This window comes from Neltuma alba, unplaced genomic scaffold (genome assembly GCF_004799145.2).
Source record: "Neltuma alba isolate B1F8T4 unplaced genomic scaffold, ASM479914v2 tig00011585_pilon, whole genome shotgun sequence".
Classification (NCBI taxonomy): domain Eukaryota; kingdom Viridiplantae; phylum Streptophyta; class Magnoliopsida; order Fabales; family Fabaceae; genus Neltuma; species Neltuma alba.
In genome coordinates, this window is record NW_021636238.1 from 510,735 (window position 1) to 536,301 (window position 25,567).

At 32.7% G+C, this 25,567-nt stretch overlaps 1 protein-coding gene across 1 annotated transcript; it reads left to right on the plus strand.

Moving 5' to 3' along the window:
- Positions 1–283: 283 nt before the first annotated feature.
- Positions 284–18,044, plus strand: LOC114715284 (putative wall-associated receptor kinase-like 16). Its single transcript, XM_028900082.1, has 5 exons — positions 284–360; positions 469–664; positions 760–1,042; positions 10,482–11,464; positions 17,886–18,044. The coding sequence occupies exons 1-5, from the start codon at positions 284–286 to the stop codon at positions 18,042–18,044; spliced, it is 1,698 nt and encodes a 565-aa protein (XP_028755915.1).
- The last annotated feature ends 7,523 nt before the right edge of the window (positions 18,045–25,567 follow it).

Here is a 25,567-nt window from a genome sequence, read left to right on the forward strand (position 1 = left end):
ATAACATTTATATCTTGAATCGTTATCTGCTGTTAAGTTTGATCATTAAAAACATCAATCAAACTGTATAATTTAACAGTTAAACTTAACTATGAATAATAGCTAAGGTAATTTTGCTACGAAAATAAATTTTCAAGACATATAAGAGCAAAAAAATTTCGGATACTGGGTGCTCCTTTGTGGATACTTTTGAAATATTTAAACATCTTATCTCTAGACTAGGGTCCTGTTTGGATGACACTGGAAACCATGGTTTGGAAGGCCAAACCATGGTTTGCACAAAATGTCATCCAAACAGGCAGACATTTTGCATAAACCGTGGTCTTGCTTGAAACCATGGTTTCCACTGATGAAACCATGGTTTCATCATAAGCAAGAAATTCTCGCTTCTGGCTGAATAACTGAAGGCAACCGCATTTGACCCAAAAATACCCTTGAAATCTGTTGGCCGACACCCAATAATTGAAGGCAACGGACTACTCTGCTCGTGCATTCTCTCCGCTTTGCTGTGCTCGCGATTCTCTCCACTGTGCTCTACTCGCGTCGCGATCACTCTTCTGCTCGCTTCGCTTTGCTCGCAATTTCCGCTATCTTCGCTCTTCGCTCTGCTCGGGCATTCACTCTCAAGAAGCTCACCTTCTCTGCTCGCCGCTTCGCTCTTCAGGTATGAAATTCTTCCCGTCGAAGTATGTGCTTCTGTCAAATATTCTTTGTGAAACCCCACTTGTCGCACGTTCTTTTCTTTTGAGTTTCTTGTAGCCCACTCCTTCTGGTTCACTGGTTCATCGAGCTCGTGCCGTCGCTGGTTCTGTGGTCGTGCTGAGAAGAAGAAGGGATGAAGACGATGGTGATGAAGGGAGGTTCCCCCTCTACCGTCGCGCAGCGTCTCCGTCTTGTGTTTATGCTTCGGTCCCCTGTTTTTCCCAGCCACCGTCCCCCGTGTGTGTGTGTTTCGTTCTCTGCTCGTTCGGCATGTTCTCCCTTAGCCTGCTCCGCCTCGTGTTTAGCTTCTCCGCCAAGATGAAGAAGAAGATTGAATATAGTATATTAGGTTGGGGGTGGTGCGCACCGTTTTGCTCCCTTTTCTTTTAATTAATTAATTAATTACTCTAAATATATATATTTCACATTTAAAATCTTTAAAGAAAATTAATTAATTATCTGTTAGCCAAAAAAAAATTCATTTTTCTATAAACATATTTAATATTATGTTTTATAAATATATATACACATATTAATTATATATTAATTATATTATGTTATATATTATTAATTATGTTACTAAAAATTTTTTCATTAACAATTTTATTTTCTCAAATCAAAATATATCATAAAATCTATTCCTTACATAATTATCATATTAACTTATACCCTTTTTGGTAATTTTGACATGTAAAAAGTGCTTCTGGTAATAACTATCCAAACACTCTCACTTCTCATAATCACTTTTTCTCAGAATCTATTCTCCAGAATCACTTTTTCAAACCATGGTTTGGTTTCATCCAAACACACCCTAGATATTACCCTTGTCCCCCCTTTAGACTAATTTTAAGGAAAAGTACGTTTTTTTATGCAGTTCTCATTTAGTGCTTATCACTGCTCATTGCTATAATGAAATTTGAACCATTTAAAATATGGTCTGGATAGTTTAAATTTAAAATTTAAAATTTAACATTTTTTAATAATAAATTTATTTTTAGAAAAATGACAAATAAAGACCCCAATATGTGCAATTGCGATTTGGGACCCTCAATTTGAAAAATGACAAATAAAGACCCAGTCCCATATTGCAAATATGAAGTTTTGATGAAATGTTTGAAATGCTCCTTAGCCAAGTAACAAGTTGACTATGGAAAATGACAAGTTCACTTCAGCAAATGACAATTTCAGTAGACCAAATCACAACTTGACTAAGGGTATGCCAAATGATAAGTTGACTATGGGAAATGACAAGTTCACTTTAGCGAATGACAACTTCGGCAAACCAAATCACAACTTGGCTGAGGGGCATTTCAGATATTCCACCAAGATTTCATATTTGCAATATGGGACTGAGTCTTTATTTGCTATTTTTCAAATTAAGGGTCCCAAATCACAATTTCACATATTGGGGATCTTTATTTGCCATTTTCCCTTTATTTTTTAAGAAGTGTTCGTTATGAAATTATATATATAATTTTATAATTAAATAAAAAATTCTTTAAACAATTTAAATTACATGTGGATCATCCAAAATCAATTTACATTATCAAAACTAAGATGAGCAAGATGAGCACTACATGTTTACTTCTTTGATAAGCATTGAATGTGCTTGCCTTTTTATGATCTATATCCCAAGATCTCCGTTAAAAATATCGATCACTAGATTTATTCCGGTTAGAGGACAGATTCAAGAGTAGATTTATTCTGTTAAAAAGGAATGTTTGGGTAGACACTAAAAACTAAACCGTGATTGTATATGAAATAAATATGTGAGATAAGTTTTATCTTAATTTGCATGATAGTACTTTTTTAAAAGTACTTTTTGATTATACCAAACACCCTGTTGCGTTCCGAACCCACCACAGCCATTACGAATGGGATGTCATGTCTTTCAGTTTAATCCGTTGGTTTGACATACTACGTTGAATTACATTTTTCCTCTTAAATAGTGTTTGGTTGGGTTCTTTTTTTAAAAAAAAAAGGAAGAAAGGAGAGAGAAGGAAAAAGGAAAAAGCAAGGTTGTTTGGTTTAGAAAAAGAGTGGGAAGGGGAAGGAAATTTTTATCTTTTTGTTGCTTCCCTACCCTCCACCCTCATCCCTCCTCCTTTGGGGTTTGTTTTGGAAGGGAGAGAAATAATGTATCACAGTTTGGCTAAATTGTCCCATCATTATTTCAAAGAAAAATTACAATAAGCTCCTACCCAAAAGAATTAAATACAAAAAATTCATTGAAATTATCAAATTATTTTGAAGTCTCAAAAGGACCTCATTGCAAGAAAATTCATTTGTTTATACCAAATTGCCCTTATTTTTTTTAAATGTGTATTGAAAACTAAAGGAGTAGTCGTTGACAACTTAAGATGTAAGGATTAACAACTATCACGACAGATATTAACAATTCATGCATTATATTTTGTGATGAGCTAAGAAAATGTGTTGTGTCACATCCCACCAAATTTGACCACGGGAATGTAAATAATAAATTAGATAGAGGGTCAAATAGTAAAGTAGACTTAGAGGTGAAACAACTTGGGAGTTAAGATTCGACTTTTGTCCGAACTGATATTTTTGAAATTATCAATTCAGGAAGGGCAAAATAAGAAATTTGGAGAAAATTTTCAGAAAATTCTCAAAAAATGGTAAAAAGATAAATTAAAGGTTTTGGAACTCCATTTGAGACCCTAAAAGTGGAAATGGCATGAAAATACATTATTACAAAATTTTCTATAAATTGAGGTTTTTGGAGAAAAACAGTAAAAAAACTAGTATGAAACAATTATTTTAAATATGTAGAGGCTTCAATAATTCTAGAAAAAATATGAAAAAAATCATTTAAGGATTTATTTGAGTTTATAAAAATTTTTCCAAGCCCTGTAGGTGAAAAGATTAATTTTAGAATATTTATTACCGAAATCTTATTGGTAAAGACTAATTTCGGAGAAAATTCAAAGTAAATAGTTAGAGGTTGAGATAAATTCTGAAAATTTCAGGAGACCTTCCTATATTAAAATATGATTTATTTATGGGAAGAAATTAATTTTTGGAGGTCCAGAAATTTTTTTTTGAAAATTAGAAAAGAATTTTAGCCTATACGAAAAAATCGGATAGAAAAATGTTTGGAGATGCAAAGTGATACTTATTCCTTCTTTCTCCAGCCCATTGGACTTGATTTTGGGCTAGAAATGAACATTAATTCGTGGCCAAGTGTTGCACATAACTATGGTAAAAAATAATACAAAATATCACATAATTTTATCTTAAAATTATTACCTAAGGAGCACTTGTACACCTCCAGACTTTTGCAGCATTTTGAGGTGTCCACCTACCCCAAATTATCCAGATTTTTTGGGCACACTTGGAGGCAAGATAGGACCAAAATTTTGCTTATATATACTCCTCCCACAAGCCTTCAATTTCGTTTTTTTAGACACTCAAAAGGGGGAGATTTTGCTGCTGAAAAAGCTGGGATTTGGGAGCCAAGAACATGCAAAAATATAGCAAAAATTATCAAGCAAGAATCAAGGATTAATCAAGGCATTGTCCAAGAGAACAAGAAGGAACCCAAAGGAATCAAAGAGGCTGAAGTTGTGGATTAAAAAGAGGTAATATGGAATTTATAATTTTTAATGTTAACTTGCTTGGTTGTACAAAATATGATTACTTGAATATATGCTATATTGTATTTGAGATTATTTGATGAAAATGATCATGTTAGTTGATTGCATTGTATATCTTGAAAACATGTATTAACATGTTATTTATGAGTGGATTGTGATGATACTTGCATGGCATAGAATGTTCATAAATCTATTTGTAATCTACCTTGCATGTTTGACATTATTATTGTAATTCCTTGCTATTGAGATTTCTATGAAATCTCATTCCTCTCTATGTACAAACAACTATTAGGAACCTCAAATGGTGTAGCAAAGGGCAAGGAAATGGTATTCCCATGAAGGAAATATGTTATGGAATTGTATTGAATGTATATTGAACATTATGTACAACCTTTGTAACATTTATGACTATGTGTTGGTTGACTATCAAGGGTTGTAATTTATGAAGGATGACTTATTATATGTTGTATTATGTGGCTGGATTATGTTAGAATGGTTATATGAATTGAAAAGAGGAGAAAAAGGCAAGAATTTCATAAAGAGGAGATAAAAGTTGACTTTTTAAGGGTCAAGTTTGACCAACAAAATTTTATGCAATTGGATGATTTTTGAGCTGAAACTTGGCAAGAAGATAAATCATATTTTTAGCTTTAAAACAAGTGGTGATTCATTAAATTTGTATTTTTGTACAAAAAGTTATGCTCTTCCAAAGTTGGGCATAAATTCTGAAAAATTGAAAAATGACTATATGAACAGTACCAGTTTGCACGAATTCTGGTTTATTTGGTGAGTTCTAATACCAGTGACTATTTTTCCTCTAAAGATGATGTTAAGAGCTTTAAGTAAAACTTAGAACCACCTCATTTCGATTTTTCTAGAATTAGTTATGAATTTTCAAAGTTTAGTCTTTGTAAGGATTAAAATAAATAGTAACCTGAATTTAAAAAATTTTAAGGTTCAAAATTTTCTAACTTAAGGCCATAAGATATGGTTCTAAATGGTTTTAATTGAGGTAAAATATGATCTAAAAGTAAGGTGTAACATGTTGTTAATACCTGCTACAATAGTTGTTAATCATTATACCTTAAGTTGTCAACGACTACTCTTTTAGTTGTCAATACATACTTAAAAAAAAGAGTAATTTGGTAATTAAATAAATAAAATGTTTTGCAATGAGGTCCTTTGAGACTTTAGAATAATTTGATAATTTTAAAAGACCTTTTTGTATTTAATTCTTTTAGATGAAATCTTGTTACGATTTTCCTTTGTTTTAATATTCCGGCTTTACCCGTCGGATTTAAAACCATTTTTCCTCTTTATTAGTCGCTTCACGCTTCGTCGGCTTCCCTCCTTCAGCCGCCAACACCCACTTTGTTGTAGACAATCATTGCCCTCATCTCGCCCTTAGTCCGGTTCGTTCTTATCGCCTCTACGGTCTTTCTCTCCAGTTCCGCTCATCGGCACACCAGAAGGCTTTCTTATGTTTTGTTCCTAGCTTTCTCATGTTTTGACATTCTTTCCTTTATTTTGCTGTGTGTTTTTTATCGGCAATTATAAGGTACCATATCTAGTCCTCAACTGTTTTAATTTCCCCTTGTTTTCTTGCAACGAAGCGGATGGATTAGATAATGAATTTGAATTTGGGAATGACAAAACTTGTTCATGTGCGATTTTGTAAATCGGCTTTTGATCAAGGGTGATTTGGGCTCCATGAGGCACCGGATGTTTCCCTAATAACCTATCTCATTACTCAGCTTGAGGCAGAAGGAAGAATTGTTATTGAATCGAAACGAGATAACCTAGAAGGGAGTTACCTGAGTGGTCTCATTTGTGTTCAATTTTTTCCTTTGCTTCACATTAATTTGTTGTATAAATCTTTTACAGTGTGACTTGTGCTCATTAGTTCATCATAATCCAGCAAATTATATGGTACAGAATTAAAGGAGAATGGATGATGGCTTACTATTTGAGGAAAAACGATGGTTCTAGCTAATTACCTGTTTTGACTTTTTTTTTTTTTTTTTGCCACAAAAGAGGCTAGATGCGTGAAAAAATTAAGAGACAATGGGATTGTATCTCATACATTCTTCTGCTAGAGCCCGTAAGCTGCTTGGGCTAACATCAAAAAACTGCGAGGATGAAATCTCTATCTTTGCTAAAACATCTGCAACTCTGTTCCTTCTTCTTGAAATGCATTCCAATTTTACAGTCCAGTCAAAACATAACAAAATTCTGAATCTAGAAGTGTAGAAGGCTGCCATCTGTTCTTTGATTCCCCTTCCTAAGCTGTTCAATTAGCATCTTTGCATCTGATTCAATAATCACCAATTTAAATCCAAAATCCCAGGCTAACTTAAGCCCTTTATAAATTGCCCATTCTTCCGCCTCTTGAGCACTACAAGTACCAAGTTCATGAGAAAATCCTGCTATCGAGTGTCCTTTTTAGTCACGCAACAGGCCACCACACCCAGCTCTCTTAGAACCCAAATCCATAGCCCCATCCATATTAACTTTTATCCAGTCCCAGGGAGGAGGAATCCAAGAGTAAGAGGGTTCAGCAGAATCAGCTACAATTAAAGCATTTGTATCACTACCACTGTTGTTGAAGGTAAAAAACTTCCAGCAATTCCTCAAATAGGAAGAAGGATCACTTGGTTCGATGAAGTCAACATTAAATAAAGCGCTATTCCTCCAATTCCATAATTTCCATACAGATATGCCCCAGAAAAAATTCCACTCGTCATTATCTACTCTCCCCATGCCTTATTTGAGATTATTAGCAATCCAGTCTCTTAAAGAAAGGGAAAAGAAGGATTGCACATACCTATGGTTGAGATGCATTAACCACATATTCTTTGCGTAGAAACAATCACGCAGGACATGTAAGATGTCCTCTGTTTCATCTTGACATTGAGCACAGGTGGGCAAACAAGAAGAACACCTAATCCTCCAAGTATTAATAGGCAGCCTGTCATTGTAAATTCGCCACAGGAAAGTTCTAATTCTGTTAGCTCCTTTCCATTTCCATATCAGTTTGAAAACTGGATCATATTTATCCATAGGGGGTGGTTCAATTAATTGATACGCACTCTTAATAGAGAATAAGCCATCATTAGAAGCATGTGTTGGATGCATGTGTTGTTATTACAGTATTTTGTGCATAAGGATATAACTTAATGGGAAAATTACGCACAGTCCCAAGTAACAGAAATTACTACTAAAAGGTCTTGCAAAATCTTCAAACAACTAGGAAGTCCTGAGGGACTTGAGGGTTAGAGATTTAAAATGTCCAATTACTATTTTTCCCTTAATCACCTGAAACAAAAACTGAATCAGAAAATGTAGGCTCTGCTCATTCGCACAATGCTCTCGATGGCTCTGACTCTCGCTTGTCACCACTCATCATCATCACTAGGCTCCTCATGGTCATTGTGGTCCCTATTTCCCATCGCACCTAGCTGTCATCGATGTGAGATAAGCTGATAGGTATATATCATAATTTTCTCAGCCAATGCGAAAGACAATATTAACGACATGTATTAACAACCCAATTAGAAGCTGTTAACAAGTTAGGCAGTGTCAGCTAACAACTGACCTTAAAGGATAATGTAACCTCCACATAAGATCAAATTATAACCAAATACTATCATGTAACAATTTTAATGCTAACATGAGAAGTTGTTGAAAGCCATTAACAACTTTGACTAAACCTAATAGAATTATAGCAGAATTTTGTTGCAGACAGCCACTAACAACCTCAACACCGCGTATTAACAACCCAATAGGAATCTGTTGATAAGTTAGGCAATGTCCACTGACAACTGACTTTATAGGATAACATAATCTCCATATAAGATCAAATTATAACCAAATAGTATCATATAACAACTTTAACGGTGAAATGAAAAGTTGTTGAAAGCCATTAACAACTTTAGCTAGACCTAATAGGATTATAGAATAATTTTGTTGCAGGCAACCATTAACAACATCAATAGTGTGTATTAACAACCCATTGAGAATCTATTAATAAGTTAGGTAGTGTCTGCTAACCACTAACTTTATAAGTGTAAAGAAAGCATGTAATACTGAAAGTAGATGAAATGATGAACTTATATCAGTAACTTAATTTAGATAGCCACTAACAACCTTCACAGCGTGTGATTTGGATGTTGAGGGTGTTAGCCGTTAGCGGACACTGCCTAACTTGTCAACAGATTCCCATTAGGTTGTTAATACACACTGTTGAGGTTGTTAATGGCTGTCTGTAACAAAATTCTACTATAATCCAATTAGGTTTAGTTAAAGTTGTTAATAACTTTCAACAGCTTTCCATTTTAGCGTTAAAGTTGTTACATGATAGTATTTGGTTATAATATGATACTATGTTGAGGTTATGTTATCCTCTACAGTTAGTTGTTAGCTGACATTGCCTAACTTATCAACAGCTTCCAATTAGATAGTTAATACACCTCGTTGATGTTGTCTTTCGCATTAGCAGAGAAAATTATGATATATACCTATTAGCTTATCTCGTACGGATGACAGTTAGGCGTGATGGGGAATAAGGACCACAACGACCACAAGGAGCCCAGTGATGATGATGAGCAATGACGAGCGAGAGTCAGAGTCACCAAGAGCGTTGTGTGAATGAGCGGAGCCTACACTTTCTGATTCAGTTTTTGTTTCAAGTGATGAAGGGAAAAATAGTAATTAGACATTTTGAATCTCCTAGTTGTTTCAAGCCCCTTAAGACTTCCTAGTTGTTTGAGGATTTTACAGGACCTTTTAGTAGTAATTTATGTTACTTGGGACCTGTGCGTAACTTTTTCTAACTTTATCTTTCTCCATTTTACGGAGGGGTGTATATGATTGGGAGAAAGGAAATTTTTTTAAAAAGACACTTAAATAATCCAAATTTTTATTTAGGTTATTAAATTTGTCAAATTCCTAATTAGGTCACATGATCCAAAAAATGATTTAAAAATTTTATGAAATGATTCTAATACCCTTTTCATTGCCTTAGAAACTAAAAGAGAAGAATTTTAAATTAACATATGTTTTATTTTACAGTTAACACATTTCAATTCTAAATTAATATTTTTTTATTTTCATAACACACTTGTGTAAGTCTTTGAATAAAAGTTTATTACAATACAACATTGAAAATAAATAAATTCAGTTACGCAATTAACAAGTTTTAGTTCTAAACTAACAACTTTATGCCTCTAAAACACAATTGCAATAAATCTTTAAATAAAACTTGGTCATAATACAACTTTGACAATTAGCATATTACATTTCATTAATTTGATATTTGGAAACAAAATTTTGGCAAAAGACCTTTCGCACTTAATGCTCATCTGGTTCTTAATGTTAGACTAACTAGTTAGGGAGATGATTTTATTCCGAAGTGTAAGACCTTAATTAACCCACTTTTTTCCTCATATTTATCATTTTTTTCAAACTAATTATCTAATTTATTAGAAACCCATATAATCTAACGTAGAGAAATCATGTCCCATTTGTTAGAATTAATAAATTATTAATTTTTAAATTGATTTAAATTAGTTAAGTAGCGCTTTTTTTTTGGGCCAAAGAAGTAGTTTTTACATTAATAATACTCATATAAAATTACATAATCACTATTTCTCTTTAAATTTTTCATGCCAAAATTTGGAAAAACAATTGCCAATTAATATGGTCATCCATAAGGTTGAAATATCTGTCGTAAGTTTTTCACACACACAGATATGTGTGTGTGTGTGTGTGTGTCAATATCAAAATTAGGAAACTCACTGTGAAATTCTTAGACCTCTATCAATATCAAAATTAGTCTCTAAATTTGAATAGTCTAAAATTTGGAAGTACTTGTTGCAAAGTTTGATGCTCGTCTTTTACAATTTACTATTGACTGGCTATATAATAACTTGCACAATCAATCAAACTCCAGCGTGAAAAAATTAAGGGGAAAAGGTAATTGTGTAACTTTATTTGTTTATTCACAGCCAAAATTATTTTAGTGGAATTTTTTTCTATTTTTTGTCTCATGCTGTATTGAATTGAAATATTGGTCTTAAAGTGTCATTCCTCCATATATGTGTGTGTGTGTGTGTGTAGAGTCCACCACTAAAATGTTTCCTATTCTTCAATACTGATATGTAGGGACAAGTGGAGCCATTGTCGCTTTGGTTGTTTGTGTGTCTTGGCTGTACTTGATATACCAAAAGTGGAATCTGATCAAGCAAAAGGAAAAATTGTTTCAACAAAATGGTGGCTTCATCATGCAACAACGACTCTCTGTTAAAGAAGCTTCCTCCCAAACAGTTAAAATTTTCACCACAGAGGAATTAAAAAGGGCAACCGACAACTACCATTATAGCTCAATTCTTGGAGAAGGAGGATATGGAACTGTTTATAAGGGATCACTGACGGACAAAAAAATTGTCGCAATCAAGAAGTCGAAACTCTTGGATCAAAACCGAATTGAACAGTTCATCAACGAGATCATTGTCCTTTCACAAATAAATCATAAGAACGTGGTGAAACTACTTGGATGCTGTTTAGAAACTGAAATTCCTTTGTTAGTCTATGAGCTTGTCAACAACGGCACCCTTTATGGTCACATTCACGATGAAGAGAAGGCTTCCAAGATGTCTTGCGAAACACATTTGAAGATAGCAGCAGAGACAGCAGAAGCACTATCATATCTGCACTCTGGTGCCTGCATACCCATAATCCATAGAGATGTCAAGACCTCTAACATACTTTTAGATGAAGAATACACAGCCAAAGTGTCTGATTTTGGAGCTTCTAAGTTGGTTCCCCTTGATCAAAGAGAATTAGCCACAATGGTACAAGGAACTCTAGGATACTTGGATCCAGAATACATGCAAACGAGCCAACTCACGGAGAAAAGTGATGTATATAGTTTTGGAGTGGTGCTCGTGGAGCTACTGACAGGGAAGAAAGCTCTTTCATTTGATAAACCAGAAGAGGAAAGATGTCTTGCCAAGTATTTCCTTTCATCCTTGAAGAGAGGTCAATTGTTTGAACTACTTGAAGTTCGCATAATGAACGATGAAAATAATAAGGAGATGCTGAGGGAAGTGGCCTCCCTTGCTGAGAGATGCTTAAGGGTGTGTTTGGTATGAGGGATTTGGGAGGGAGGGGAAGGAAGGGGAGGGATTTTAATCATTTCCCCTTGTTTGGCAACACACAAATTTTAGGAGGGGAGGGAAAAATTTTTAAAATTTCCCCTCCCCTCCCCTTCTCAACCTCCCCTCCAAAATTGGGAGGATTTGGAGGGAAAGGGCAATATTTTGTCATATTATGACTATTATGCCCATATTTTGTCATGTTGTGACCATTATGTCTATATTTTGTCATGTTGTGACCATTATGCCCACACCTTAAATAAAATAAGAGCAAAATTGTCCATATTAAAATATTTTTCCCTCCCCTCCCCCTCTTTTTTTATAAATCCAAACAAGATAATATTAAAATCCTTCCACTCCCCTCCCCTCCCCTTCCCTCCATTAAAATCCCTCCCCTCTCCTTCCTCTCATTGAGCCAAGCATGAAAGAAGTTGCAATGGAGCTAGAGGGAATAAGGAAGACAAGGAAGCATTCATGGGTAAACAATGATAATAATTCAGAAGAAATTCAACCATTGCTTGGGGAGACATCTGGTGTTAATGAAAGTCGGGATAGTATCAATTATAGAAACACGGGTGCGTTTAGCATTGATCATGTGTTGAGTAACTTGAATGACGGAAGGTGATGTGTTGGATTATCAATATTTTACTTTTCATATTGCGCCAATAATGTTTGTATAATGTAATTCCCTTTCTAATATTCTGTGTATCTTATAGTTTATTTTTAAATGTACGTTCATGATGATTGTAATTATTATATTAATTGAAAAGGCAATAGTGGACCATATTAGCCTTGAAATAGTGTGTTATAGTTTTTTTTCCTGTAAATAATGTGGTATAAATTGATGACTATTTTCTTAAAACAATGTCAAGTTAACGTTTATAATGGTTGAAAACTATAGAAAATCTATAAACACCTGCATAATTCAAGCTAAGTTTGGAAGCACATATGTGTGTACGCGCGCATTGAACAAAATTGACTTTTAGTGGCGACTTTCAAAAAGTCGCCACTGAAAGTTTTTAGCGGCAACAAAAAGTAGCCACTAAATTGTTGTTGTAGCAACTGTTGCTGATACTTATCAGCGGTGACAAAAAAAACCACTGCTGAAAAGTCACTGCTAAAACTAAAAAATGTTGCCATTAAAAATTAAGTCACCGTCAAAAATATACTTTCAACAACGACAATAAGTCGTCACTAAAGGCTACCTTCAGCAGTGACTATTAATGTCACCGCATAACGTTACCTTCAGCGGTGACAATTTAGTCGCCGCTAAATGTAATTTTTTTTAAAATATATAAATTATAAATTAAATTGTTAAATTTACTTTCAGCGGCGACTAAATTGTTGCTACTAAAGGTAACATTTGGCGGCGACATTAATAGTCGCCGCTAAAAGTAAAAAAAATATTTTAAAAATATATAAATTAAATTGTTAAATTTAAAATATATATTATTTTAATAAATATCAAAAGAAAATAATGAATAACTAAATTAAAATCACTATACATGCTATATGAGAAAATTAACCATTAATGTTAGTAATATATCAAATACAATATTCACATAATTTCTTACAATCATAAAAATAATTTAATTTCATTAAAGAGAGTACACAAATTATACAATGGAAAGATAAATACATCAATAAAGATAATCCCAACAAATCTTAAATCTCCCAAATTGCTAAACTATCAAGAACCATTGTTGGGGTCACAAGCGGTTGGAGCTGAGGTCATAGCAAACTGAATGTCACTGTGGAGAAACAAATTGAGCCATAAATTAGCTAATGAATAAATAAAAATCACAAACATTATAATATATAAAATCCATACGAAATATACATGAAGCAATACTTAATGTTCCAATCGACAACAATAAACTAACTACTTTTTCCCTTGAAAGCAATCTTCGAGAAATAAAATAACAAGCATAAATATCAACCTTATTCATGATAAACTTCTTTCCAAAACTGCTGACCCAAGCAGTACTCAGAATAACAAGCATAAATCAACCTTATTCATGGCAAACTATTTTGCAAAATTAAAGTGCACATGTAAAGAGATAAGCGATACTCATGAGCATTGAGAGAAAGGAATAGATAGAAATAGAACAAAAACAAGAAACAAAATATCATAATTTTTATATGAATAGCAAAATTATAAAAAATATATATATATATATATAATTGCATCAACTTAACCTTCACCTATATAAGATTTTATTAAAATCCAATAGACCAAATTTTCACTAGTATCATAGTTCCAATGCCCTTCTTATAAGATTTATGTACAATCCATTTCACTTTCCTCTTTATAAAGGAAAAACTAGTTTAGCAAAGTCTGATAGTCCAAAGACAATAGATTTTTAACTTAGTGTTCTCATCCTTTAAAACATACAAAAAATTCTGAGAAGTACCATTTTTTATACCGTTAATAATAGGCTGAAGACCAGAGGCAGAATTTTTTTACAGGTTCTATTCAATGCCATGTTTTTTATCTTCTCTAATCATCCATTATGCTTTTAAGTCAAAACAGAATGAACATCATAATATAAAATAGAGGGCATGGGTTAAAGTTTATGTAAGCTGTTTGAGTTGTTAGATGATTATATTTGAATGTCATTCAAGAAAGCTAAGGTGCCAAATCAAAATAGTAACAGAATAAAGCAAATTAAACTACAATAAATTCACCCACCCATGAACCTCTATTCGGCTCTGATGGTCCAAATATATTTATTTATTTCTTGGTTTTGAAATTTTTGTATGGAAGCTTGAATAACAAAGAAAGGAAACAACTTTCCTAACAACCCCTGCAGGGACACAGATTACTACTTTACAGGATTCAGAATTTCAGATAAAAATCACATAGCAGTATATAAACATCCAAAAAACCAAGCAAAGCATCAAAATGTGATCGTATAGTAATCTGCAGCCGCCATACTTGTTAAACAGAGACTCATGTACACCAATAACTCTAATTCTAGCCATAAGGAAACCTCCACAAAAGAAGTTACTTAAAACATTTGACATCCAGAAAAGAAAATACTTACCAAATTCCATCTCGTAGAATGAATTGCAGAGAATCCAATCAACCAAATCAAGTGCTGATTCTATGCAGTGTCACAAGTGAAGACAATCAGTTAGTACCAATAGAAAAATTTTCAACACAGCCGAAAAAGAGATATGAAACTTGAAAATAAAAAATAACCCACAAATAGAATGAGATCTTAAAGGGAATCTGAACCAGAAGATGAAAACGAGAAATAGAATGCCAAGAAGCTACCCATTAACGAATCTGAACACCGAAGACGCACTACAAAAAAATATGTATTTTCTAGCGGTTAAATTATGACGTCTCTAGCAGTTTAAATCGCAACAAATAACATTTGTAGCGGTTTGTCTAACCACTAGAAAATCAAGTGTAAGAAACAGTTTTCTAGTGGTTAAGGAAACCGTTATGCAGTGTGGTCAAAATGCCAAAAACTTTCTAGCGGTTACACTAACTGTCAGAAAAAACAAGCAAGCGTAGGTGAATGAGATGACATTTCTAGTGTTAAAAACCGCTAGAAAATTAAAAAAAAATATTTCTAGCAATTGCAGAAACCACTAGAAAGTTTTAGACGAAATTGCATTTTGCCGGGAAAGGAAATTTTCATATTGGCGCCAAAACCGCTAGAAAGTTTTGTACTAAAATCCGTCTTTGCCAGGAAACAAAATTTTCAAATTGGCACCAAAAATTTCTAGCAGCTATTAACTGCTAGAAAACTGGCGCTAGGTGCAACCAAATTTGAATTTTGCAAAATTTTCCCTCTTTTTTAAAATTTTCTAGCGGTTCCTAAACCGCTACAAAGTTCATTCCTGGTGAAAAAAAAAATTCAAATGTTTTATTGTTAAAAAATATAATATTATAAATTAAAAAACCATTAAATAGATTATATTAGAGAATTTTTGTTAATATGTATATTTACTAATGTATTAGATGTTATATATTTGAATTTTTTGATAAATAATATAGGTAATTAAATTATGATTATGTCAAATGAATTGAATTAAATTGAATTTTTAATTTAATAAGATAGTTGAATTGGAGATGGGATAGTTTAAAATATTGAACCTTAACTCTTATGTTGAATCGGTTGAGGAGGCATGACAAATGTGAAAAAGAAAAATCTGAAAGAAAAAGATAGATAAATATGTTAGTAAATTATAAATAAAGATAAATGAAAGAAATTAATATTTATAAAATGAATACCATCTTACCGTATAAAGAAGAGGAAAAAATCACCACATGTGAGAGTAAGAAGAAAATAGAGAATTATAAAGAAGAAGAGGAGAGGAAGGAAAAGAGATGGGGTAAATGAATGAGGAGGTGATATGGTATTTATAAAGATTAGCAAGACGTTTCTAGCGGTTGTTTACTATTTGCAACGGTTTTATTCATTTTGTAGCGGTTTTTCAGTTTCTAGCAGTTTTAGAATTGCTAGAAATTGCATTTTTTTTTAATTTTTAAAAAACTGAGCCAATATATTGTTATTTATTTGCAGTTTCGAGCGGTTTTATAACCACTAGAAATTACAAATTTTTAATTTTTAAAAAACTAAACTAATTTTAATTTATACATATTTATTTATGAAAAACAAATTATTTGAATGATAAAAATTTTTGAATGATAAAAACAATTTTATTTATTTACAGTTTCTAGCAGTTTTCTAATTGCTAGAAATTGCAAATTTTTAATTTTTAAAAAAATGAGCTAATTTTAATTTGTATAAATTATTTATGAAAAAGAAATTATCTGAATGATAAAAAATTTTGAAACTGCTATTCTTGATCATCATCCTTCTTGAAAGGAGATATTAAAAAAATTATTGTTAGAATTATAATATATTTAGAAAAAATTAGTAATTAGTAGTTAATTATTTAAATAATTTAATAAAAGTCATATACCTGATAAAGGCCAAATTATTGTCTCCTTGAGGAAAGAAGTTTTCAAAATTTGTGGGTTGGAAGGATTCGCTGTCGTAAGTAATGTCGCCATTACCCATATCATAAAGATCCCGTGGCTTGAGGTGAACGACCATATTCCAGTCTTTATGTTTCTGGTCCTTGACATAGTAAACCTGATGTGCCTCGAAGGCAAAAATATATGGCTCATCATCTTCAGATTCCCTCGTATGAATAAGTCTAGAGAAATTAACAGAAATGATGCCCAAGTGGTCAGTAGCGAGTCCCCGTGAAGTTGTCGTATTTGCCAAGGAGCACTTGAACAGAGTTATGGTGAAAAGCTGGTAACTTAACTCAATGATGTCAATTAGCTTTCCATAGTAAGGAACGCCTCCAAAGCGTATATCGCCGTCACTGCTGCTAGCATAATATCTCGTCCTGAATGTCCCGCAAACTCCAGAGTTTTGTGTGAGCAATCCCTGATCACGTCCAATTGTACAGAACTTGAAGATATTGACATTATATGCAGTAAACCTTTGTGCATGGTCTAACAGACCAAGGGAAAAAGCTTTGAATTCATCTGTGTATGGGCTGTTGTCATTACGTATTTGACGTGTAAACCAACCAGAAAACTTTTTGTGGACTCTTTTATCAATGTTAGCGGAACGTGCATGCCCCCGTAGCTTCTACCTAAGGTAACTTCTAAACTCACTAAAGTGAAGTGTAATTTGTTACAAGAGTCAGTGAGAAACAAATATAAAGTGTAAAAGTTAGTGAGCTTATATAATACTTACTGCATGAAGGGTTCAACTTGGCTGCAATTTATCAAAACACGTCTATGTGTCTGGAGTTTCTATGTGGGAGTGAGTCTTAAGAATTCATATCCTCCAACTAGTTTCCCTACAGGAGGAAATAAAGTTGACGTGGAAGGACCAGGAGGAGAATCATCTACGTGACGCGAGCGGTTAAAAGATGTCTCCATGTCATCAAAGTACCTTAAACAGAAAGTTAGGACCTCAACTTTGGAATAACCTTCTGCTATTGACACCTCAGGCCACGCCTTATTCCTAACATATGATTTTAATTTTTCCAAGTACATGTAAGTTAATATTCCATTAATAATTGTGAGCAAATGAAATAACAATGTGAAATTTAAAGAGGTGGGGATAAAAGATAATCTAGTACCTCTCTATAGGGTAGATCTATCGATAGTGAACTGGGCCAGCAACCTTTGCTTCTCGAACAAGATGGACAGTCAAGTGAACCATAACAGTAAAGAATGATGGAGGAAATATCATCTCCAAGTGATAAAGTGTAAGAATTATTTTATTTTGTAGCTGATCAAGCTCTTCTGTTATCAAGACCTTCGCACACAACTTCTTGAAAAATGAACACGATTCCACCAAAACCACTGATACATCATGTTCGTCGAGCGCTAGATCCTCCTGTTGGTTTTGCTGGGGGTGGGCAGGCTATTGATCGTGCTGGGGTAGACTGGCTGCTGGTCATGCAAGGGCTGGACTGGTGGCAGGCATATGTCAGGGATCTTGGGAATCAGGATGTTTGGAGCGAAACTGATCACCACATCACGCATAGCCATAACAGCTGCCTTCAACTGGTCAAGCTGTAACTAGAACTGACAATCACGCTCCTCCATCCTTGCCTCTATTATGGCTGCCACCTCTTGCCTGATCACCTCTCGTAGCTCGTCTGAGGGTGAGGAACCCAGCCACTTCACTCCTGTGCTCGCTTGATGGGACGATGCTACTGACTGAGAGCTCCTTGTAGTGTATGAAGGGCTAGTGCAACCTAAGCGGGGCAACCTAGTCAGTGTGGGTCCAAGACCGAGCCCGCTAACTCAACCAAGGTGCTACGCTCGGCCATGACCCGCTAAAAGTGAGGCGGTGGGATCCAAGGTAGACCCTTGACACTCCTGCAGCTCAGTATCGACCTGAGTCATCCGCGCCTATCAAAATTAATATAAAAATATTAATTAGTATGAAATAATATTTATACTACAATATGATATTAATATTTAATTGATTACTTACCGCTATCTCCTCAACCTCATCTGAAGCAGGAGACCCGTCTCAAGGCTTGTACAGAGTTGGCCACATCTCACCATAGGTAGGCGTGTATCCCTGCTCCTGCCGTGTCTTTTTCCTCTGTAAATGAAACGAAAGAAATTATTAATTACAAATTAAATACATATACACATTTAACAAATTCTTTTCAAGTACTTACAATCGCGTCATAGGTGATAGCAAAGCTCCTGGATCCAGCCCTATAACGCATTGTCTGCTGCCTGACGCTTCTAGTATTTCTCTGGGAAAAAGCCTGAAACAAAATGTAAAAAAAATTAAATTAGTCAAATTGGACAAAAAATGAAAAAAAATTATAATTAATGCAATACTATCATACTATCTGGTCAGCCGACATCTTAAAATAAACATAACTCAACCAATCTTGCTCTGGGACTCCACCAAGTATATCTGTCAGTATCTCCTGCAAGGGCCTCGTCCCGTCACCTTTCTTCTCTCGCCACAGGTCAACCTTCCTGTTCTTCTATGCCACCCCAAATCTCTTAATCGTATCCGCCCTCAACTCCTCCCCCAGAATAAATTTACTCTGTTATTAAGAAAATAAAGAATTATATTCATTTCGCTGATATAAATAAAAAATAAATTAAATAAATAACAAATTATAATCAAACAATTAAGCAATTTAAATAAAAAATATATATTCATTTAACTAATTTAAAAATATTATAAATAAAAAATAAATTACATCAATAACAAATCATAATCAAACAATTAAGTAATTTGAATAAAAATATATATTCATTCAACTAATTTAAAAATATTATAAGTAATAAATTAATTAAATAAATAAAAATTTATAATCAAACAATCAAGTGTTTTAAATAAAAAATATATATTCATTCAACTAATTTAAAAATATTATAAGTAATAAATTAATTAAATAAATAAAAATTTATAATAAAAAATTAAGTGTTTTAAATAAAAATGTATATTCATTTAACAAATTTAAAAATATTATAAATAAAAATAAATTACATCAATAACAAATCATCATAATCAAACAATTAAGTAATTTAAATAAAAATATATATTCATTCAACTAATTTAAAAATATTATAAGTAATAAATTATTTGAATAAATAAAAATTTATAATCAAACAATTAAGTACTTTAAATAAAAATATGTATATTCATTTAACTAATTTCAAAATATTATAAATAAAAATAAATTACATCAATAACAAATCATCATAATCAAACAATTAAGTAATTTAAATAAAAAATATATATTCCTTTAACTAATTTAAAAATATTATAAATAACAAATTAATTAAATTAAAAAAATTATAAATAATAATTTTATATTACCTTTATCATTTCCCAACCTTGCTGCTTCTTCTCTGCAATGATTTTCTTCCAATCCTTCACATAAATGGGGAACATGGTCGACTGCTGATTAAGAAGGCACACATACTTATTATACAGCTGGCCACCTTCCTTGGTCGGTTGGCCCAATTCATTCAGTGGCACAACCACCCGTTCGCTCGTCGTCATGGATAGCTTTTGGTTGTCAGCCTCCTATAGAACCTGTTTCCCTCAAAGTCTGCAAAATTTAATTAAGAAATTAATTATATATTAATTAATTAAAACAATTTTTATATAAATTAAATACTTGTCAAATTTAAAATAAATAAATAAATACTTACCCTCAAATTCTACCTCAAAACTAGTCTGGCGTCTGGGAGCAAGATGTGCTCATTATGGGGATTCTCATTTCCTTGAACCTGCTTCCTCCTCCTCCTCCTCCTCCTCACTAGCATCATCATGGGGTTGTTCATCCCCTGAGAAATGAGCCTCCTCAATCCGCTGGATATCATCATGCTCCATGAAGTTCAGGATATCCTCCTCATTCAGATCGTAGTCATGAATGCTCGGGAATGGCTCACCAGCATCATGAGCCCCACCACCATGATCCTCATTGGGTCCTCCTCTCTTAGGATCAACCGGCTCCTTCCCTGATCGACGACTCATCCTAATAATAGCAAATAGCAATTATAATGAAAAATATATTTTACAACTAACAATTATTAAAAATAAACAATTATATCAAATAATAATTATTTCTATTAACTCTAAATAATAATAATTGAAAAACAGATATTCCTATATTTAAATTTGTCGTTAACTCGTTAAAAAAATAACTATTTCTATTAACTCTATATAAACTAGTCTACTATAAAAAAAAATTTCTATTAACTCTAACTAAATTAAACCAGTCTATTAAACTCAATATTAAAAATATAATAAAATAAATAAAAACAAAAATTATTTATAAATAAACTTCTATCCTTATCTAAAAATATGGATCTGGATCTGGATCTGGATATACTTTGTGGAGAGAATTTGGCAGAGCTTCGCTTCAAAATTCGCCAAAACAGTGAAAATGACGCAGTGGGGTGTATATATAGGCCGCAATTTTCTAGCGGTTTTCAGGGAACCACTAGAAACTTCTAGCGGTTTTAATCAAACCGTTAGACATTCTAGCGGTTTATATCCACCACCACCTGCATGCAGCCACGTGTCACAACTACGCCGGAAAAATAAAAAATTTCTAGCGGTTTCAAAAAAAGACCGCTAGAAATTTAGTTGAAATTACTAATGGTTATGAAACAGCTAGAAAATGCAACGACAATTTGTATTTTCTAATGGTTCCAGCAACAAAACCACTAGAAATTAAATGCTGGAAATATGGCGTCAACTTCGCTCCAAAACGCACGAATAGTTGTGGCGGTAACTTTCTAGCGGTTTAGTCATAAACGCTAGAAATGTGTGGGGCCTACTTTCTTTCTGGTCAAAGTGCTTCAGATTTCTTGCGGTTTCTATGAAAACTGCTAGAAATTTTTGAATTTGTAGTGGTTTTATTTAACCGCTAGAAATGTACCGCTAGTAAATGGCCTTTTTTTTTGTAGTGACGGAAATGAAGGATGCCAAGAGAACGCAATAGAATTTGAACGCCGGAGAGGAGATCGAAGAATGTGAACGAAGATGAGAACGTGAATGGAAGGCCAACATTCCCAGTCTCAAAACCTTCACGTTCAGGTGCGATTTGGTTTGAGCTAGGAGGAGGAATGGAGGCGCTTTCCCTGGAGGGGTAGACGATGTGAGGTGAAGAGGTTTTTATAAGTGAAATAAACCCTAAGATGTTGAAGTAATTTTTTAAAAGAAGGAAATTGGAGAAAAGGCCCTAAATAGAGGGAATCTGTGAAATTTGTGGAGGTAAAATACTATTTACCTTTGTAAATGGAGGGAATATGCAAATTTTGTGGAGGGATATAATTTTTCACACACATCTAAAAATAAAATTAAATGTTTACTTTAATAGAAAAATTAGAACTTTAATTAATTTAATTTATCAGCATATGTGTCAAAAATAAGTAATAAACAAAACTGTTATTGTAAAAAATCATACTTAGCATTAAAATGATAAATTATATAATCAAATTTCAAATCAACTTAATTACGGCCATATAATATATAAAATAAAATTCAGCAAAAATATATATATAATAAAATAAATATCTAAATTTTAAATTATTGGTAAAAAATAATAAATACATAATCTATGGTTAAATGAGATATATTTGAGATATAGTAGTATTTTATTACCTCTGGTCGTTAATATAAGAGCTAGTTGACTAATTTGAGTAGATTAAGAAAATTAGTTAAGTTAGTTATTTGTAATAAATATGTATTGTCTTTCCTAAAATATCCTTGCTAATCAAGTGTATTAGCTAGAACTACTATTATTACAAGAACTATCATAAAAAAAAAAAAGAATAAATACGAGAGACAAAGTGGATTGGGGTCTTATATTTAGGACTAAAATAAAAGTCAAATGAACTCTTATATTAAAGATTGGATGTAGTATTTCACTAAGATTAGAAAAGGTGAAATTTTTTATTATGTATTTGATAATTTTTTATTAAGTAGCTGCATTGATTTTAGTTACTTAGAGTTAATCACCATCAATCAACAAGTCATAATATTTGAAGGAGCAAAATGAATAGTTTATTCGAATTCATTTATATATTTATACTATATTGATTCATATATTTAAGCTATAACATTTTTTATTACCTTTCCAAATTATTTTAAATGGGGATCACATGATCATGATCTTTTAATAACGATAAGAAATCAAGTTTAAATTTGTTCATTTGAAATTTGTACTCATCTAATTATATTATCTCCTTTAATTATATTATTTTCCACTCATCTTTCTCATGCAAATCTTCATCATCAAATATTATCACTCATTTAAGTACACTCAAACTAATTTAACTATAATCATCTCTCCCTCATAAACTTAACTATGCTATCCCTTTCAATTATAATGTATTTCTCTCTCACACACTATCTCACTTTCAATTATATTTTAATTACATATTACATCTCTCTCTCTCTCACTACCTTCCCATCTTTCCTTATATCTCAAACGTACATATCTCTCTCATGTATGCTTGCACCCTATTCCTCACACACATTCTTAATTCTATCTTACAAATATAATTATAACATCTCTATCTCATACACACCCCACCCATTCTACCTCCTCCTTTCTCCCTCACTCACTACATTATCTCTCTCTAACTCTCCTCCTAACACAATAATACATAAAAAAGCTTCAGTTATTTAGAGTTAATTATATCAATAAAAACAATTACAATATAAATATAATAAATTTTAATAAAAATGAAAAATAATAAAATAAATTTGAAAAACACTTTCAACGGCGACTAAAATGTCGTTGCTGAAAGTATGTTTCAGCAGTGAAATTTTGTCGTTGCAGAAAGTACTTTCAGGGGCGACTCTCTTATGTCGCTGCTAAAAGTTCTTTTAGCAACGACAAAAAATATTGCCTCTGAAAGTCATACTTTGAGTAGTGACATTTTTTGTCTTCGCCAAAGGTTGTACCTTTTAGCGGCGACCACATGCAGTCGCCGCAGAAAGTCCTACATTCAGCTGTGACTTTTATGTCGCCGCTAAAAAGTCCCACTTTACTTTTAGTGGCAACTTTTTTTGTCGCCGCTATTTGACACTTAAAAGTGATATTTTTGTAGTGAGTATAACATTATTTTACCTTGTTTCATTTATTTCTAGATTAAAGCTCTCATGTACCTCTATTTGACACTTCGTTGGCACAACCACTCTTAGCAAGAGATTTCACTTGAAATATATATTACTTCCTTCAGTGCTAAATGTAAGCCATTTTGTAGTGTAAATTACACTACAAAATGGTTTTTAAATTTAGAACAGGAAGAGTATATTCTTTGTGAGACTACTCAAGTAGGAGGTATCCTTAAGTGGGCGATTGGGTTTAACCATGTTAGAGAGTGGAAATTAAATAGGTTTTCACACTTCGTTTTGAGTTTGTCTAACATTGAGGCTAGTGAAAGCTAGTTTTTTATTCTTTCTGAAGACATAGTGGAAAATCAATCATGGGGACTAGACATATACGTGAGGTGATTAGATTAAATGATGGCGAATCTGTTGTGCTTCCATTTCTTAATTTCTTCTATTTGTTGCTCTTGTGTTTATCTTTGTGTATATAATTTGTTTATGGGTTATTTTGACCTTTACATTGTTCTTTCTTTAGGCTATGTTTGGAGGGAGGGAAAAGTGAGGAAAATAAGGGGAAGGGAACACCAAAACTGAAAACTTTCGAAAGAAATGGTAAAAAAAATTTACTACTTTAGAGAGTTTTCTCCTGATATTATTTCCTCCCTGATTTACTTCCCATCTAAATAAAAGGTTAGTGTCATAAGAAATTTTCAAAACACCCAATTAAAGCCCCTTTTGGATGTTCATTTATTCTTTTGATATGCTAGTTAGTTTAGCAAAAAAAAAAAAAAAAAAAGAGCCAAAAAAATCCCATCTTTATTTGTGAGACTAAAGTGATATTCTCAGCTAAGATGAGCTGAGTAGGTTAACTTTCTTCAAGTTGCGGAAAAGAGATGAGAATTCAAACATTAAGGTTGAGCAGAATGAAGAGTGTTGTGTGACAACAAATCTACTATTGTCTTTGTGAAGAACTCTTTTTTTTTTTTTGGGTGGAAAAACCAAGCATATGAAGATTTTAATTTGAAGTTGAAAGGCCAAGGCATGGATGAAACCTTTGGGGACTTGTGGTGCTGAGAATAATACAGTTTCGCTATAAAAGAAAACTCAGAAAATTATTTGAGAAATTAAACTTGTAGGGTAGCTTGGAATGTGTAACAATGCAACCAGTTTAGCTGCTCATTAAGGTGATAAGCACTCTAAACTTATTATATCTGAATCGTCTAGATTTGATCTGAACATTTTAGAATTAAAATTTTTAATTATTTATTTTTAAAATAGAAAAAAATTAGTTTTTTTGAAGAAAAAATGATAGTTAAGAAATTATTTTTATATTAATTATATACCCATTAAAATAATTATTTTAGAAAACTAAAAATAAAATAATCAAATCTGGACCATCAAAATCAAATTTGAATGGTTCAGATCTAATGACTTTAGGGTACTCATAAAAGTGGTGAGTACCTAAACTGGTTATGTGTAGCAGCATCGTAAATTTCCTCTACTTTCCAAATGTTCTTTTTTCTTGCTTCTTTTTATCATTACATTTTAAATAGAAGAGTGACATTTTAATATCTCATGGGCAAAAAGTCGTGTAGTTTTTTTATGAATTTTCAAAAACAAAATACTCTAAAGATGGTGTAGTTTCTTTTTAATTTAGATGCAAATTCTTTGAAACATACAGAACAAAAAGGAAGGGGAATCATAACCGAGAGCATATTCGTTACACATTGCATTACCAAACTAACAATACATGGCACTCTGGATTCGAAGTACAGTTTTGCATAACCTATTCCTCTCACAACGAACTTGAAATCACTGAATTATTCTTCCAAAAAAGGATGAAAGAGACATCAAGGACTAACTCAATATCCAATAGAAGAATTACAATTAATTAATGTATCAAATTAAAATTGTAGACTTGATCGATCCCTGGAGATATGTCATTGAAGAGTACGTGAAGTTCTATCGTGGTTTTATACTGAACTGTGGT